Source organism: Bubalus bubalis, chromosome 3 (genome assembly GCF_019923935.1).
Source record: "Bubalus bubalis isolate 160015118507 breed Murrah chromosome 3, NDDB_SH_1, whole genome shotgun sequence".
Taxonomy (NCBI): Eukaryota; Metazoa; Chordata; class Mammalia; order Artiodactyla; family Bovidae; genus Bubalus; species Bubalus bubalis.
The window spans coordinates 108,273,490-108,290,413 of record NC_059159.1 but is presented as its reverse complement, the minus strand read 5'-3'; the positions used below and the strand labels follow the sequence as shown (position 1 = coordinate 108,290,413).

Sequence of the window (16,924 nt, the reverse complement as noted above, 5' to 3'; positions counted from 1 at the left end):
TTTTCAGAAGCAGCATGAAGTATTGTAGGAAGAACCCTCTGTGATGTTGACATTCCTGGATTCTAGTTCTGGCTTTTTCATTCATTGACTGGGCAGGCTCTTAACTTCTCTGTCAAATGAGTTTGGACTCATCACTCATTTTCGAATTTTGCATCCATTGTGATTCTCCGGAAGGTGCTTCAACCATGGTGCCAGGTTCCCTACTTCTGAATTTTTTTTTAATGTACTAGAGTCATTTGTAAGGTATTTGAAGAAAATATATGACTGAAAAAGGTTTGAAAATTTGTGAAGTGAACTCTAGTCCCTACAAGCTCTGATTCTTTGGTTTCTAATCCTTAAGTAAGTTATGAGCAACAGAACTCATTTAGTAACAGTTCATGTGAGATAACCAAGGTTTGATGGTGGTGGTAATACTGTGAAGCGGCTCAGTGGTTTACGGTGGTGCTGTTGTACTGTGATCCCATGTTCTGTGCTGAAATGAGCAAAAGAAAACCACCCCAGCCTTCCTTTCTTCTGCTTCTCTGCAGAGAAACTTCTTTGCTGCATCAGAAAATCCCTGTTCATCCCACCTGGTGTCTTTTCCTTGTTTTCCCCCTGTGTCTGATAAGTCGCTTCAGTCGTGTCTGACTCTGAGACCCTATGAACCGTAGCCCACCAGGCTCCTCTGTCCATGGGATTCTCCAGGCAAGAATACTGGAGTGGGGTGCCATTTCCTTCTCCAGAGGCTGCTAAGCCTACATGTACACAAATTCTGTTTATATTTTAGGTAAAAGAGAGACCTGAGTTCTCACTTTTTTGGAGAATACTCATCCAAGATCATATTCTTGACGATTTCTGTAAAGCTCCTTTCCCTTCCCACATACACCAGTACCTTAAATGTCTTGGTATGCCTGGTGGCTAATTTTGAATAAAAACTGTGTTCCTTAGAGAATTTTAATTATAAGTTCAGTAGCCATTACTACGGGCTTACTCATACCAGAAGCTGCTCTAAGTACTGTGGAGGATAAAAAGATGCATAATACATGTTTCCTTTACTCAGAAAGCTTCCAGTTGAATGAAAAACAATCTCTTAGTAGAGAACAGTGTTGCCAAAAGTGACATATTGATTTCCTTGTGTTCCTCTTGGCATTGTCCTTAATGTATTGTCATTACAGGTTAATAGCACTTTCCCTGTTTAGACCAGTAGGAAAAAGAATCTGATTTGAAGATTTAATGTGAAGTATTTTCTACTTCCTGTGTTTCAATCAGTTAGTCCACTGATATTTATTTATTAATTATAAGGCTATGTCTAAGTTTATTAAGTTTATGGCAAAAATTTAAAGGCATAGGTTAGGCATAAATTTAAAGGTAAGACATTGATCTGTTGGTAGATCCCCTTTCATTCTCCATTACCCTACTGTAGTTTTCAGTGACATTAAGTTACAAAGTAGCACCATGTGAATCTACGAAGTTGTTGTTATTTTGCCTAACAGAGCTATATTGCGTATATTCTGGCACACAGAAATGTATAATTGAGCCAATACATAACTAATTCTGTATGGGGAAGACAAATGATGATCTTGTGTAAAAGAAAAGTATGAATTTTTAGTGTCAAAGGCTATTGTTTCAGATCATTAGCTTTTGCTCGTTGATGTGTTCTAGCCGAACCTGCCTTGTTCCTGTAGTCTTCCAAGTTCTTGTCTCTGTTTCCCTGTTTCTTGTCTTTCAGGGCAATGCACTGTAGGCTTTGCTAAGTCATCTTATCATGTAATTTTATCTTGATCGACCCAGGAGAACCCAGGTAGAAGATCAAACAGTTAAGCTCACTCACATGAATAGCTGACGTCTAAGATTTGAATTCTGATGCAACTGTGCGTGTATACAGGAGCAACTTGGTTTTATCCTAATCTGTATCCTCATGGAAGTAGTTTTCAATTTCACTTTTTGGGGAGCAGGGACAGCATGGTTCAGTGAGGTGTCATATACTACTTAGGTTGCATATTGTATTGGTAAAAATATGGAAGTGAGTTTCTGATTGACCAGAAAAGATACCTGAAAATGCAGACTGACTAACATAGAAATACTCTGCTAAACTTGGGAACTGAAGAACACAGTAGTGAATTTTACTAAGGAAAAAAGTTAAAAATATTAGGAAAAAGCAGTTGTTTCATGAAAATGTTATACTTTTAAAACTGTTTTTGTAGATATACATGTTTAAGAACCACATGAAGAAAGCTGACAATTTAAAAACAGTTTCAGAAATGTCAGTGTCTATGTGATTGATCATGCCAAAATCCTAGGCATTTCCCCTAAGAATGTAGTCTTTAACTGCAGGTGACCTTTATTCCGTAGACATAAGTTTTTCCTTTTATCCAAACTGAATTCATGTTCTCATTAATGTGCTGAATTCCTTAGATGTTTGGAAATCATCTGTATTAGTCAGGATTCTCCATAGCAACAACCAATAGAAAAAATTTTACATATATGTAGAGTTTAATATGTACAAAAAACAAGATTGGTTATGACAAATTGGCTCACATGATTATGGAGGTTGAGAAGTCCCACACTCAGCCTTCTGCAAACTAGAGACCCAGAAAAGCTGGTGATTTAATTCCTTGAGTCTGAAGGACTGAGAAGCAGGGAATGCAATGGTTTAAATCTCAGTCTGAAAGCTAGAGAAGATAAGATGAGGTGTCCTATCACAAGCAGAGAAGAAGCAAAACAGGGCTGAATTCTTCTGTTTTCCTCCTTTTGTTCTATTCAGAAACCCCAACAGATTGATGTTCACCCACAGTGGGAGGGCTGTCTACTGAGTCTGCAGATTCAAATGTTAATCTCATCTAGAAACACCCTCACACTGATGTACTCAGAAATCATGTTTAATAATGTTTAATCTGTGCACCCCAGTCACATTTAACCATAGTTTAACCAAAACTAACCATCACAGCCTCCCTGATTAGTAACTTAGAAACTAATATTTTTTAAAAGTGTCCTGCAGTAATAGCCATGTTTGGTTTGAGAGAGGTGAGATACTGTAATTCTAATTTATGAAAAATCCATGACAAACAGAAAGCAAGGGAGCAGTCCATAGCATCGGAGTTCTGACTTGGTAGTCCCATACTCTATGCCCAAGTCACCCCTTCTCTCATCTTTTGCTCTTTCCTCTTTCTCACAACACCCTCTGTCAGTTCATCACTGAGCTCTCCCTTAACCCTTCACTTCTTTTTTTTTTAATGTATTTATTTTTAATTGAAGGATAATTGCTTTACAATATTGTGTTGGTGCCTGCTATATATCAACATAAATCAGCCATAGGTGTACATATGTCCCCTCTGTCTTAAACCTACCTCCCACCCCATCCCACCTCTATAGGTTGTCACAGAGCACGGTTTCATCCGTTCACTTATTTCTCATCTGGACAAATATTATCACCTCATAGCTAGTCTACCCCATTTTTAGTCTCTCTTTAATCCGTGTTCATCATACCACTAATGAAGCATTTTAAACAACACTTGTTAGAAACACAGTTTGGAAGATTCTTTTCTGAAATATCTATCTTCTTATTTCTTGATGTCTACAGGGTTAAGGTTGAGTCATTCTCTGCGGCATAGTATTCAAGGGCCTTCATGAACTGTCTGTACGCTACATCCCCAGCTTTTTCCTCTTTTATAGTCAGCATCAGCGGTTGTAGACTCTCAACCCCGCAGGCTGAAGCCAGCCCACATGTTTATTTAGTTTCAGCTTATATAATGTTGTTAAATTTTTAAAAATTAATCGGATTAACATTCTAAATGGTGATGAACTTTTAAAATTAGGATGGAAATCTGGATTTCTCTCTTCACTTGAAACATCAGAAGTGTTGGGTATGTCCATTTTTGCATAGCTGTGGTTGGTTGGAAATCATTTGTTGTTGTTCAGTCACCCAGTCATGTCCGACTCTTTGCAAGCCCGTATGGACAGCAGCATGCCAGGCCTCCCTGTCCCTCACCATCTCCTGAAGTTTGCCCAAGTTCATGTCCATTGCATTGGTGATGCCATCCAGCCATCTCCTCTCACGCCCTCTTCTCCTTCAGCCCTCAATCTTTCACAGCATCAGGGACTTTTCCAACAAGTCAGCTGTTTCAACCAGATGACCAAAATACTGCAGTTTCAGCTTCAGCATCAGTCCTCCAACAAGTATTCAGGGTTTATTTTCCTTAAGATTGACTGGTTTGATCTCCTTGCTGTCCAGGGGACTCTCGGGAGTCTTCTCCAGCACCACAGTTCAAAGGCATCAATTCTTCAGCACTGTGCTTTCTTTACAGTCCAGCTGTCACAGCTGTATGTGACCACTGGGAAGACCATAGCCTTGACTATACGGACCTTTGTCGGCATCATAGCTTCTGCTTTTCTTGACTAGACAAGCCTATTCCAGTTGACTACAACTTCCCATGTCCTTCAGACACTGAGGCAGTATCATTACTACTTACTAGGTTTGCTTTGTCTCTTTTTTGCCATTTGTTTGAACCCTAGAAACGTTTGAGTTTGCAGCTATTTGATATACATTCCAGTTATACCACTGTTCCATTCTTGGACTTTGCTGTGTACCACTGCCTTAACTCCATGCCTTTGCAGAGGTCAGGTTCAGGTCTAATGTTGTTATTGTTGTATTTGCTAATACACACACATGTGAAGCATCTTGACTACTCCAGGAAGCAATAATTATTCCTCTGCACTCCTGTGGGAGTCCTTATTCATAAGGAATTCGTAGTAGAACGTATCACACTTTATTGTAGTTGGTTATTTAAACAATGTTTTTCCCAGCTAGGTTGTGAGTTTGTTAGAAAGAAAGGTTGTGGCTTGTCTTTATTTATTCATCACTGTTAATATAGCTGGAATCAAGATTACCGGGAGAAATATCAATAACCTCAGATATACAGATGACACCCTTATGGCAGAAAGTGAGGAAGAACTAAAGAGCCTCTTGATGAAAGTGAAAGAGGAGAGTGAAAAAGTTGGCTTAAAGCTCAACATTCAGAAAACTAAGATCAGGGCATCCGGTCCCTTCACTTCATGACAAATAGATGGGGAAACAGTGGAAACAGTGGCTGACTTTATTTTTCTGGGCTCCAAAATCACTGCAGATGGTGATTGCAGCCATGAAATTAAAAGACCCTTACTCCTTGGAAGGAAAGTTATGACCAACCTAGACAGCATATTGAAAAGCAGAGACATTACTTTGCCAACAAAGGTCCGTCTAGTCAAGGCTATGGTTTTTCCAGTAGTCATATATGGATGTGAGAGTTGGACTATAAAGAAAGCTGAGCGCAGAGGAATTGATGCTTTTGAACTGTGGTGTTGGAGAAGACTCTTGAGAGTCCCTTGGACTGCAAGGAGATCCAACCAGTCCATCCTAAAGGAAATCAGCCCTGAATATTCATTGGAAGGACTGATGCTGAAGCTGAAACTCCAATATTTTGGCCACCTGATGCCAAGAGCTGACTCATTTGAAAAGACCCTGATGCTGGGAAAAATTGAGGGCAGGAGAAGGGGACAACAGAGGATGAGATGGTTGGATGGTATCACCGACTCAATGGACATGGGTTTGGATGGACTCTGGGAATTGGTGACGAACAGGGAGGCCTGGCGTGCTGCAGTTCATGGGGTTGCAAAGAGTCGAACACGACTGAGCAACTGAACTGAATGTGTTCAGTAGACATTTGTCAAATAAATAACAAGAATTTGGTAAGCAAGAGGTTTTAGCTTAGTCTGGCTATTCGGTGACGTAGTCTATAATAATGAAAGGGTCTTTCTAGTATTTACCACATAACCTTACCTCAAGCCTCTCTTGTTGTGCTAACCTGCATGTATTTTAGAGGAAAGATTAATCAGTCCATGTTGACCTTGGATTTATTTTTCGATGCATGGAAACATACCTCTCTCAGAAACAGTTGTCAAACCCAGTGACCCATACCAGGCGACTGCTCACCTTGGGCCATTTCTAGAATGCAGTGGAGCCAAGAAAGCATATTGATTTTTCACTGATTGTTCTATAGCATCCTTGCATCTTCTTGTTACAGGTGAAATTTAGCTACTTCTTTTCCTGTGTATACTGTACCCTAATTCATTTTTTCCTTGTGATGTGATGATGAGCCAGTCATATATTGGAGTGAGTGTAACACGAAATAGTTATTTCCTGGTATATGTTCTGGTGTTTAGATAGAGATCTGTGTAATTTCAAGGGACTGTAGGGATATCAGTAGCTCACATCTTGGTATATAATTGATGAAATATAGAGTCAACTGTTGATTTTTGCATGTTTATCTTTAGATCTTTGGTTCAGCCCTTACTGGAAGACAGCAGAGTAATGGTAGACAGTGTGCTAGATTGGAAGGAGCATCTTCTTTACGAGAAACATATCTGGATTTAGACTCAATTTATTAGCACACTGAAGTCATTTAGCAGTGACGTTAGGCAAATAACTTAACCTCCTATTTCCACACCAAAAGAAGAGAATTCTAACAGATCTCAGGGGGTTGTTGTAAGAATCCCATGTGAATTAAAGCATCCAGCACAGAGACTGGCATGCCATAGACTCAAGAAAGACAGGTTTCCTTTCTCTCATTTATCCAGAGCCAGTAGAAGAGAAGAGTAGAAAAATACATATAATACAGGAAGGATTCTTAATTATGTCCAGTATTTATAACTTAATTATTTCTCCTTCCTTGGCCCTTTCCCATTTCAGATATTCTATCAATACATCACCCACACCTCTTGGATCTGACTGGAATGCTTTCTAAAAGCAGTCCCATCTGAACTTGAGTCTTAAATCAGGAAGAGTTAGCAGTTTGTATTGTATTTAGAGAATACGTATGTTTAGAAAATTGGGGCAGTGGGGTGGTGGTTTGAGAGAGTGCTCAGCATTCACTGCTCAGCCAGCTTAAGAGATTCTTTTCGTCCCTCTGGTGGCATCCCATGCCAGTATCGTTTATAACTGGGCTAGATACAGGCTTTCTAACAGGAGTTATCATTGAGTGCTTTCCCTGTGCCAGGTACTGCTCTAGCACTTCATGGGCATGAATCATCTAATACCCCTATGAGATAGCACTATTAGTAGCTCAGTTTTGTGTATGAGGACAGCACTAAGGCACAGAAAGATTAAGTGATGTGCCTAGGAACTTCCCAGCTACTAGTAGACCTGGGCTCTGAACACAGCGGCTGCTGTTGCCCTCCAATAAAAGAAATGTTACTTTGATTAGCCTTCTTCTCTCTCCACACAGCCACAAATTGAAAAGTGGGGACATGGGTATTTTCTGTGTTAGTTTTTGCCTGTGCTGCTATGGGAAGTATCTTGTGGAGGATGAACTCATCTTCATTTATGGGTTGCATTAGAAGTATGAACGAATAGCAACTACGATTGATCATGTACACGTATTTTTTAATGCAGAAAAGGAGAGTCTCAGAAACTAAATAAACTAAATACCAGTTTATCATATTATCTGGGTACAAAGAAGAAGTGTAGTAGATTTTGAAAAACTGTGGACTTGAAGAAAAATTCCAGAGGCCTTCCATCATGTACAAACATTTTCATATAGTCAATTAATAACCAACTGGTTTTTGGTTATTGCTTATCATACAAGTTTAGAAATTTAAAGTGTTTCATTGTGAGAACAACTGCCTCCTTTTTTTCTTTTTACTTCTGATTAATTGATGTTGAAAAAACTCATTTCTTGGTAAGTAGCAATGGTGGTTAGTTGAACAGATATTTATTGAGTCAAACCACTCTGGAGAAATGGGATGAATCTCATTGCTTACAACACTAAGGTTAATGTTATGATCCCCATTTTACAGATAAGAAAACTGAAATTCAAAGACATTAAGTTACATGGGCAGTAAGTAGAGAAGTTGAGATTTGAACCCAGGCAGAATGGCTTTAAGGCCTTTGCTGTGGGCAGACATGGAAAATTTTGGGGGCGGAGACCATATTTTTTTTCATCTTTGATGATTGAATGGCTAATTTGAAGATGTATTAAAGAGGACCTGCATCCAAAAAATGTATAGCCTCATTAAGAGAACAATATTTATATGAGGTTAGCTAGGTAAGATAGGGAGAAGGAAGTGGCAACCCACTCCAGTATCCTTGCCTGGAGAATCCCATGGACAGAGGAGCCTGGCAGGCTATAGTCCATGGGGTTGCAAGAGTCAGACACGACTTAGTGACTAAATCACCAGGTAAGATATACACAAAACACAGAGATGAAAGACTGCTTTCAGCCGAGTAGGTTAGGAAGGCTTCCTGTTTTAAAAAAAATAATTGTTATCTATTTTTGGCTGTGCTTGGTGTTCGTCGCTTTGTGTGGGCTTTCTCTAGTTGCAGTGAACAGGGGCCGCACTTCATTGAGGTGCGTGGCCTTCTCATTGCAGTGGCTTTTCTTGCTGCAGAGCACAGGGTCTAGGCATGCAGGCTTCAGTAGTAGTGGCTTGAGGGCCCAGTGGTGGACACGAGGGCTTTGTTGCTCCGTGGCATGTGGAATCTTTCCGGACTAGGAATTGAACCCATGTCTTTTGCATTAGCAGACAGATTCTTACACTGTGCCACCAGAGAAGTCTGAGGAAGGCCTTTATAAAGAAAGGTGCTTTTTTTTTTTTTAAAAGTTCAGGGATAGGAGGACACTTTTGGCAGAGAGAATAGCAAGCAGATAAATCTGAGTTAATAGCCGAAGAAGAAAAGGTAGGCAGGTGGGCGGTACGTTTAGGGAATGAAGGGGTTTGGAGCATAGCACACGAAGGGCAAGTAATGGAACACCAGGCTGATAAGGAGATCCGGACCAGATTCTAGTTTCCAGGTATATTTCTCCACATCCTGAGCTCTAGTCACCATGTGGAACCCATAATCTTTTAAAAGCAGCCTGTGTGGGAAGGTCCCTCTTTACAAAGCACAGTCTGCAGTGCCCTTTACTGTCTTGACTCATTTATAGTCTTTCCTGGGTACTCCACTGAGAATTAATTGCAGCTGCTTTGGTGGTCCTCACAATGTGGTATATGTTTTTATTTCAGTTATTTTAGTTTGCCTTCTAACTGTTTACATGTTCTCTCCAGCCAAAGGTTAGCTTTCTATAAGGCAAGATCAGGTCTTCCATTTCTCATAATATCCATTCTTTCAGTCCTGTGGCCCAGTTGAATCTCTGCACATAGTTAATACTTGGAATATTTTGGAATTAAAGGAATAATGGTATAGAAAATCGTATTTAATTTCCCTGGTAAATACTAAATTAGTGCCTAAAAGTGAAAGAAGGAAGAATTTTATTAGATTATTCTTTACGGACATATTGACATTATATAGTATATACATTGATGTAACATAGTAAGTATTAGTATAGACCGTGATACTTATGATGAGGAAGGTAAAGGTCAAAAGTAAAATGTGTGCTAATCCTACCTTTTGTTGCTCGTTTAGTAAAGTTATAGTACATTGTGAACGTGAAAGTGAATGTTGCTCAGTTGTGTCCAACTCTTTGTGACCCCATGGACTGTAGTCCATGGAGTTCTCTAGGCCAGAATACTAGAGTGGGTAGCCTTTCCCTTCTCCAGGGGATCTTCCCAACCCAGGGATCGAACCCGGGTCTCCCACATTGCTAACAATAAGTGTTCATCTTTTACTAAGATGATTGAGAATAGAATAACTGATTTTAGTGTTCACTAAAATATTTTTAAATGACAATAGGAATGTGTTTATGTGTATTTACTCTTAGATTTTTAAATTTTCTCTTTTATTCAAACACTGAGAATGTCCCAATTATTTATTGTAGACAAACATTTCATTTGCAGTTATTAAAAGCAGTCAGATACAGACATTGCCACATACTAATTGACTCTGGGGAAATTGCTTAAACTCTCCAAATGTCAGTTTCCCTATCTGGAAGGTGAAATAAAGGTATCTTGGATTATGATTGTGAGAATTAAATGAAATAATGTGAATAAATAATAATTTACTTGGTACACAATAATTCTAAATAATTATAACAGTTTTTATTATTTTATTTACTTAGCATTTAATATGAGCTTGCTAGAGGTTATTGTATTTAGTATTATGGCTAGCTTGATCATCTTATCCTAAAATTCTCTTTTTCACTTTTACTAAAATGAAGATGATATGTCTAAATATTATTGACTTTGTGTTATTAAATATAGGTTTATGAAGGTTATTTAAGATCATGATAGATATATAATGAATATGAATAGACTATACAATGAAAATAGAAAATAGTAAACAAAATGAAAAGATGTTCATATTAATAATTATAATTAAAGATTAGATTAAAACAAAAACAAAGTATAGTTTTTTTTACCTGCCACATTCATTTTTTAAAATATAATTGTATAAATCAGAGTCATAGGAACACAGGTATACTATGTTACTCTTAGCGATATAGATATAGATATAGTTCATTTGGAGGACAATTTGGAAATGCTTACTAGGAGCCATATTGATATTTATATTGTTTGACATAGCAGTTCTACTCCTGTAAGTATATCCAAAGAAATGAATCTGCGAGACAAAAAGTGTACTTAAAATGTTTGTGATAATACTATCCATAAAAGTAAAAAGAAAACAGGAAACAGCCTAAAGAATAAGATAAATGATAAAATAATTGTTATGCAGTTAAAAATGTATTGGGCTTCCCTGGTGGCTCAGAGGGTAAAGCATCTGCCCGCAGTGTGGGAGACCCAGGTTCAATCCCTAAGTCGGGAAGATCCCCTGGAGAAGGACATGACAACCCCACTCCAGTATTCCTGCCTGGAGAATCCCATAGACAGAGGAGCCTGGTGGGCTATATATATAGTCCATGGGGTCATAGAGAGTCGGACACGACTGAGTGACTTCACTAAAAATGTATACTGTAGCAGTATAGGAGAATGCATATAAGAAATAATGTTGAGTGAAAAATGTAGAACAAATTGTGAATTTATCATTGCTATAACTGTGTAAAAATGTGTGTAAAAAAGAATAATTTTGCAGGGGAATGTAAATGAACTGTTAACTAAGTTGAATTATATGTGATTCTTTTTCCCTTTTAAAAATTTGCACAGAGTTAATTCTTGAAATATTTGTGAAATTAAATGAATAGTGATATAGAAATTCTGTTTCTTTTTTTGTGCCCAAAACTACTAACAGAATGAATAGGTTAGTTTGATTATTCTTTGTAGACATAATTTCAGTGTCAACTTTTAAAAAGTTACACTTATTGTAAGTAGAAGAAAATCTTCATATCTTTGTACCTGAGGATAATCTTCTCCTATCTCTGACAGCTTAGAAAAATGTTATCATTAAAATTACTGTGACATGAAATATAAGTATAATGTGAGATATATATATATATATAAAATAAAGAGGACCTTAAAGAGAAGTCACATCTTCAAGGATAGGACTATTTGTTTTTAATATGACTTCTCTTTATTTTAGAATTGATAGATGTCACATGCACCCTGCTACTTCTAAATCCAGACTTTACCACTGCGTGGAACGTAAGGTACGTCATTCTCATCAGTGATAAAATGAAATTGTTGAAATATCTGAAGACATATAAGACCAGGAATTGTTAGCGTTTTGAAAAGTGAAATATAAATCACGTATTCATGGCATCTTACACTTATTTCTTCTTTATAATATCTCCATGACAATTCTAATACACACTTTACTCCTTTTTGCATGTTTATGTCTATTCTCCCTCAAATTCATGAAAATATAAATTTTCATGTTGAATTATAGTATACCATCTGATACATGCTTTTAACTTCCTTTTTTTTTAGTGGGGGTAGAGGGAATGAGTATAATTGTTTGGATTATAAAGTGTTGGTTAGTGTATCTGAGAAGCACAGCAGTGCAATGGAATGTGTAAAGGTAAGCTTTAAAGGTCACAAACTGTTAGGTTAGTCACATTGTGGCCCCTGTGGGCAGATCTCTCTCCACTCAGTATTTTGGAGAGGAACCACATTTTATGAGTGTCTTAAGTTCTTTAATTCTGATTGTTGTAGCTTTAAACACAGAATACATTATAGAAATATTAAAATTTAGACCAGGTTTATTTTTTTTAATTTTCAGTTAAACAGTGTGTATGGTTTTTAAAAATTGGTGGTTCTTTAGACTAACACAAGTTTTCTTACAAGAAAGCAAGATACAAATGATAGATAAATAAAAGTAAAGTCCTGTTGAACATTGTGAATTCATTTAAAATTTTCTTGTAGGAAAGAGCTGTAGATTATAGCTCTTTATCTTTAAAGATGACTTAAAGAATGCTTTAATTTTCTGTGAATTTTAACTCCAAGTTAGTGTTTTATAATACCTACTGAATTTTATATTTGTAGCTGGTTTTATTTAGGTAACTTCTTGATTTTTTTTTAATTTTCTTTTGACTAATGATCAGATGTTTAAAGAGTAAGCAAGGATGGAATGTGTTAGAAGGTTTTAAAAATTTACAAATTTTAGAATTCTCATTTTCTTTTATGGGAAACTCCAAGTAAGGGAGTAGACTAAATGTTTTTGAGTGGCTACTCTATTCCAGGGACCATACTACAACTTTATACATTATCTCATTTAATCCACGCAATACTTGACAACATTTATTCATCAAATATTTATTGATTAACTACTATGCTAGGTCCTAGACACAGATGATACATTTAATATGAGAGAATGAAGAGGGTCAATCTTGACTCTGGTTTTTGGCCTGAGCAACTGAAAGGTTGAAGTTGCTATTTATTGGAATGGGGATGTTTGGGAGAAGAGCAGAGGGGTGTGTGCTGGTTGGAAGTCAAGAGTTCAGTTTGGGACATGATAGGTTTGTGTTCAAGTAGCTGTGTGTGACTAAATTTCAGGTGAGAGTTCTAGGCCAGATATAATTGGGAATCACTGGAAAATGTATCATAGTTAAAGCCTTGAGATTGTTTGAGATACCAGTAGTGGGTATAGATATTAGAAAAGAACCAGTCCAAAGACTAAACACTGGGACCCTACAGGCTTCTGGAGCAGCACAGTTCAGTATAGTAGCCTCTAGCCACGTGTGGCTGTTGAGCCTTGAGATACGACTAGTCTCCACTGAGAAGTGCTGTAAGTGTAAACTACACATCGGGTTTTGAAGGCTAAGTAACCCCCCAAAGTAAAATATCTTTCTTATTAATAATTTTATATTGATTACATGTTGAAATTATAATATTTTAAATGTATTGATAAAATAAAATTTTACTTTATACTTGTTTTTAATGTAGCTGTTAGAAAATTTTAAATCACATATATGGCTCACATGTATGACTCACATTATATTTCTGTTGGACAGCCCTGTTCTAGAGTTTGCGAGATGAGGAAGAATCAACAAAGGAGACTTTTAGGAAGGTACTATAAACTTAAAACTGAGAGTTTTCTTAAGGGTAGAGACAATGTCTTCTTCTTTTTTTTTTTTTTTTTTAATTTCCCTAGCCTCTAACGCTCCAGTGCCTGGTATATAACAGATTCTCAGTTTGCAGACTTGGCACTGAAAATAATTAAATTCAGTGAAAAAGAATGAGTGTAATAGAGAAGTGGAAGTACCATTTTTATGTTCACATATTCCTCATCATTACAGAGGAATCGAAAATCCTCCCACAAAAAAGGATTTTTATTAGCATAATGTATATACACAAAATAAATACATAATTCATTGTATATTCACAGCACAGTTTAGTGGTGAAGAACCTAGTTCTTAGATGTATGGATCTTAGTCCTAGTTCATCAGTTAACTAGCAAGCAGTTGACTTTTGACAAGACTTTTAACTTCTCAGTTTTAGTTTTCATATTTTTGAAATAAAAGATCTGAATAAGGTGGTTTTTTTTTTTTTTGTATGATTCTTTTGGTCTGTGTTTTGATTGTGTGTGGTTTAGTCTTATGAAGGGAAGTTGCTCCATAAATCTATCTTTAATGATGTTAATATCTGTTAATCTTGAAGCTTTTCTAGTAAGGTGATTTAGTAAGTTTTGTGGTAGATGAGTGGGAAGGAAATCGTGATTTAAAAAAAAATCCATTGTAGATATGTGTTCCAGTAAATTTTAATTTATATTAGTAAGATTGACGTACAAAGACATAGAATCATGAGTATATTTTGAGCAAAAAACGAACAACTTTGAAAGTAAACTGATCTAACCCTATAAGGTCTCACAAATCAAATACTCAGCATTTTATGTCTGATTGTTGGTACATTTCTTCTGATGTAACTTGGGGAAACATTGAATGATTTTTGGCTGTATTTTATAAACAGCTAAAAGATTGTGTAACACATCAGTAGTTGTTGCAGTCTTAGGGAAAAAATACAGACAAGAATAAGTTCTTGAGCTGATCTGTAATTATAGTATATGATGCATATAGTTTAAAAATCTGGCTGGTGCTAGAAAAAATGACTAGTACTTTTTTTTTTTGCTTTGAATTTGCTTTGAAAATTGGTTAATTAATGGACGAAAGAGGTTGACTTCATAATAATGTCCTATTTTTCCTTCAGTCTGTGAACATAGAGTAAGCAAAACATCCTTGAGCAACTACAAGAGCTTGTGTCCAGGCTCCAGTGATTCATAGTCTTTCCTCAGCCTATTTAAATTGGTAGCTTTGTGCAGATTTAATGTTTTGTTCAGACACTTGCAGCGTGGAGACCTTGAGCAGATTACTGAATCTCCCCCAGCTTCAGTTTCCTTATCTGTAAAACTGAGGTAACTTTGGGCTGCACCATATGAAATCATCCTTTTTGTAGGTCAGAAATGATTAAGTTCAAATGTCCAGATCCTGGTTTCTAACACCATTCTCTAATAAAAGGAACTGGGCTTCTTAGAGGACTGACTGATTCTAGGACCAGGTCAGGAAATGTACCAGATGAATCTGGAATATCTTAAGAGAGCCAGAAAGTAAAGCAGTACTTTTGCTGGCCAAAGCTCAAACAATTTGAGCAATAAAATAACGTAATAATGGATTATTACAAAGTATAAAATCAATATCCATAAGTCCATGCTGATATAAATAAATGCTTGAATAAACAGAGACAATAGACAACTCTTCAGTACTGAAGAATTCCAAATAATTTATCTAGATAACTTCCCTCAAGGAAATGGAGCATATCTCTCTACTCCTTAAAGTGTAACCTTTTCCCAAAAAGTAGAGTGAAACAATCTATCATATGCTACCTAAGCCAGATATTCAAGGTCAACATCAACAGTGACAAGTCATGCTGATATTACATACCCCTGATACAAAATAATGAAGATAGCACTTTACCTCTGTGGTCCCCTCAAAACTCGCAACCGTAGTCTAACCCTGGAAAAAATATATAAAATACCTGATCAGTATTCTTCAAAATTGTCAAGGCCATCAAAAACAAGGTGGAGCTAAGGGACCAAGAGGAGCCTACAGAGATATAACAACCAAATATAATGTGATATCCTAATGGGACCCTGGAATTAAAAAAAAAAGGACATTTGGTAAAAATGAAGCAATTCTAATTAAAGTATGGACTTCCAATACTAATCTATAAGTAATGGTTCATCAGTTGTGACAGTTGTATCATAATAATATAAAATGTTAATAATAGAAACTGGGTACAGGACATACAGAAATTCTCTTTATCATTCTTAAAAACTTCTCTATAAATTTAAAGCAATTCTAAATAAAAGGTTTATTTTTTAGAAAAACTGAAGTTGGCAATTTCATATTATTCAACATAATTTGGGATTTTTGTGAGAATTAAAGTAGAAAATATATGTAAATCACGTAACACTGTGCCTTATTCAGGAGAAGTGTTCAATAATTGGTGGTTTTTATGAGGATGACTTTTATTATTATCATCATTATTGTTTCACACAATAACTTAAGATTAAAGAGTGAAAAAAAGGTGGCATATATTTAGTCAATATTTACTGTATACCAAGTACTGGGCTAACCAGTGGAGATTTAGCCATGGACATAATACACATGGCCCCTGGTTTCCTACAAATTTTGATTAGAGTGACAGCAGAGAGAACCCCTAATAGTTTGAGAAGGGAGAGAAAATATTAAAACTTTATAAAATAAGATAAACATTGCAGAAATATGCAAATAACAATTTGTAAACTTTAAGGTGTAAGTACATGAAATAACTAACTTCTTAGGATATTTAATTTTTCAATTTAACCTTTATCATGTTAACATGAAATATTTTAATTTATAAATTCTTCATTTTCCTATTTACGTATCTCATTAGTTTAATTCAATCTTCTCACATGGCTTATTAACATCAGTGACTTTGTCATCACGAGAACTATTTTTTTGAGTTATCTAGCACAGTTTTCTGGGCTTCCCTGGTGGCTCAGATGGTAAAGAATCCACCTGCAATGCAGGACAGCTGGGTTTGATCCCTGGGCTGGGAAGATCCCCTGGAGGAGGGCATGGCAACCCCTCCAGTATTCTTGCCTGGAGAATCCCCACAGACAGAAGAGCCTGGGGGACTACAGTCCATGGGGTCGCAAAGAGCTGGACACAACTGAGCAACTAAGCACAACGCAGCACAGTTTTCCAGAGCATATTGTGCTTACTTACATTTAAGTTGTTCCAGATACAGTACTTTCCAAATTCACGTGTGACTGAAAATTTTATCTCAAGCTATATTCCTACTTGAATACATTAAAGTAGGTGTTTTCTGTTGGATCTCTAGGTTATGTGATTGCTGATAGCTATAACTTAAACCAATTACAATATTTCTTTTTAATATGGTCTTTTAAAAACTTGTTTATAATGTTCCAGCACCTACAATGTTCAGTCCTTCTAGGAATATTTCTTAAATTGATGGTAAAATTTTCCTTCTTTTTTAAATGATTCTGCCAGGCAGTCTTTTTAAGCATCCATCTATACCATTGATTGAGGTTGTTTCAGACTAAGATATCTTTACAAGTATAACTTTGTTGTTCAAAATAAAGAGA

General features: G+C 36.5%; 1 protein-coding gene across 6 annotated transcripts in view; it reads left to right on the top strand.

The window, feature by feature from the left end:
* PTAR1 (protein prenyltransferase alpha subunit repeat containing 1) overlaps positions 1-16,924 on the top strand; it is a 50,271-nt gene that overhangs the window by 8,060 nt on the left and 25,287 nt on the right. For 2 of the 6 annotated variants that reach the window (XM_006050148.4, XM_006050150.4), the window contains exons 2-3: positions 11,423-11,489; positions 13,293-13,348. In XM_006050148.4, the coding sequence (XP_006050210.1) occupies positions 11,423-11,489; positions 13,293-13,348 (123 nt within the window). Of the gene's footprint in view, positions 1-7; positions 196-11,422; positions 11,490-13,292; positions 13,349-16,924 lie in introns of all 6 variants that reach the window. The other 4 variants (XM_006050146.4, XM_044939948.1, XM_025281601.3 and 1 more) reach the window with 3 other exon arrangements.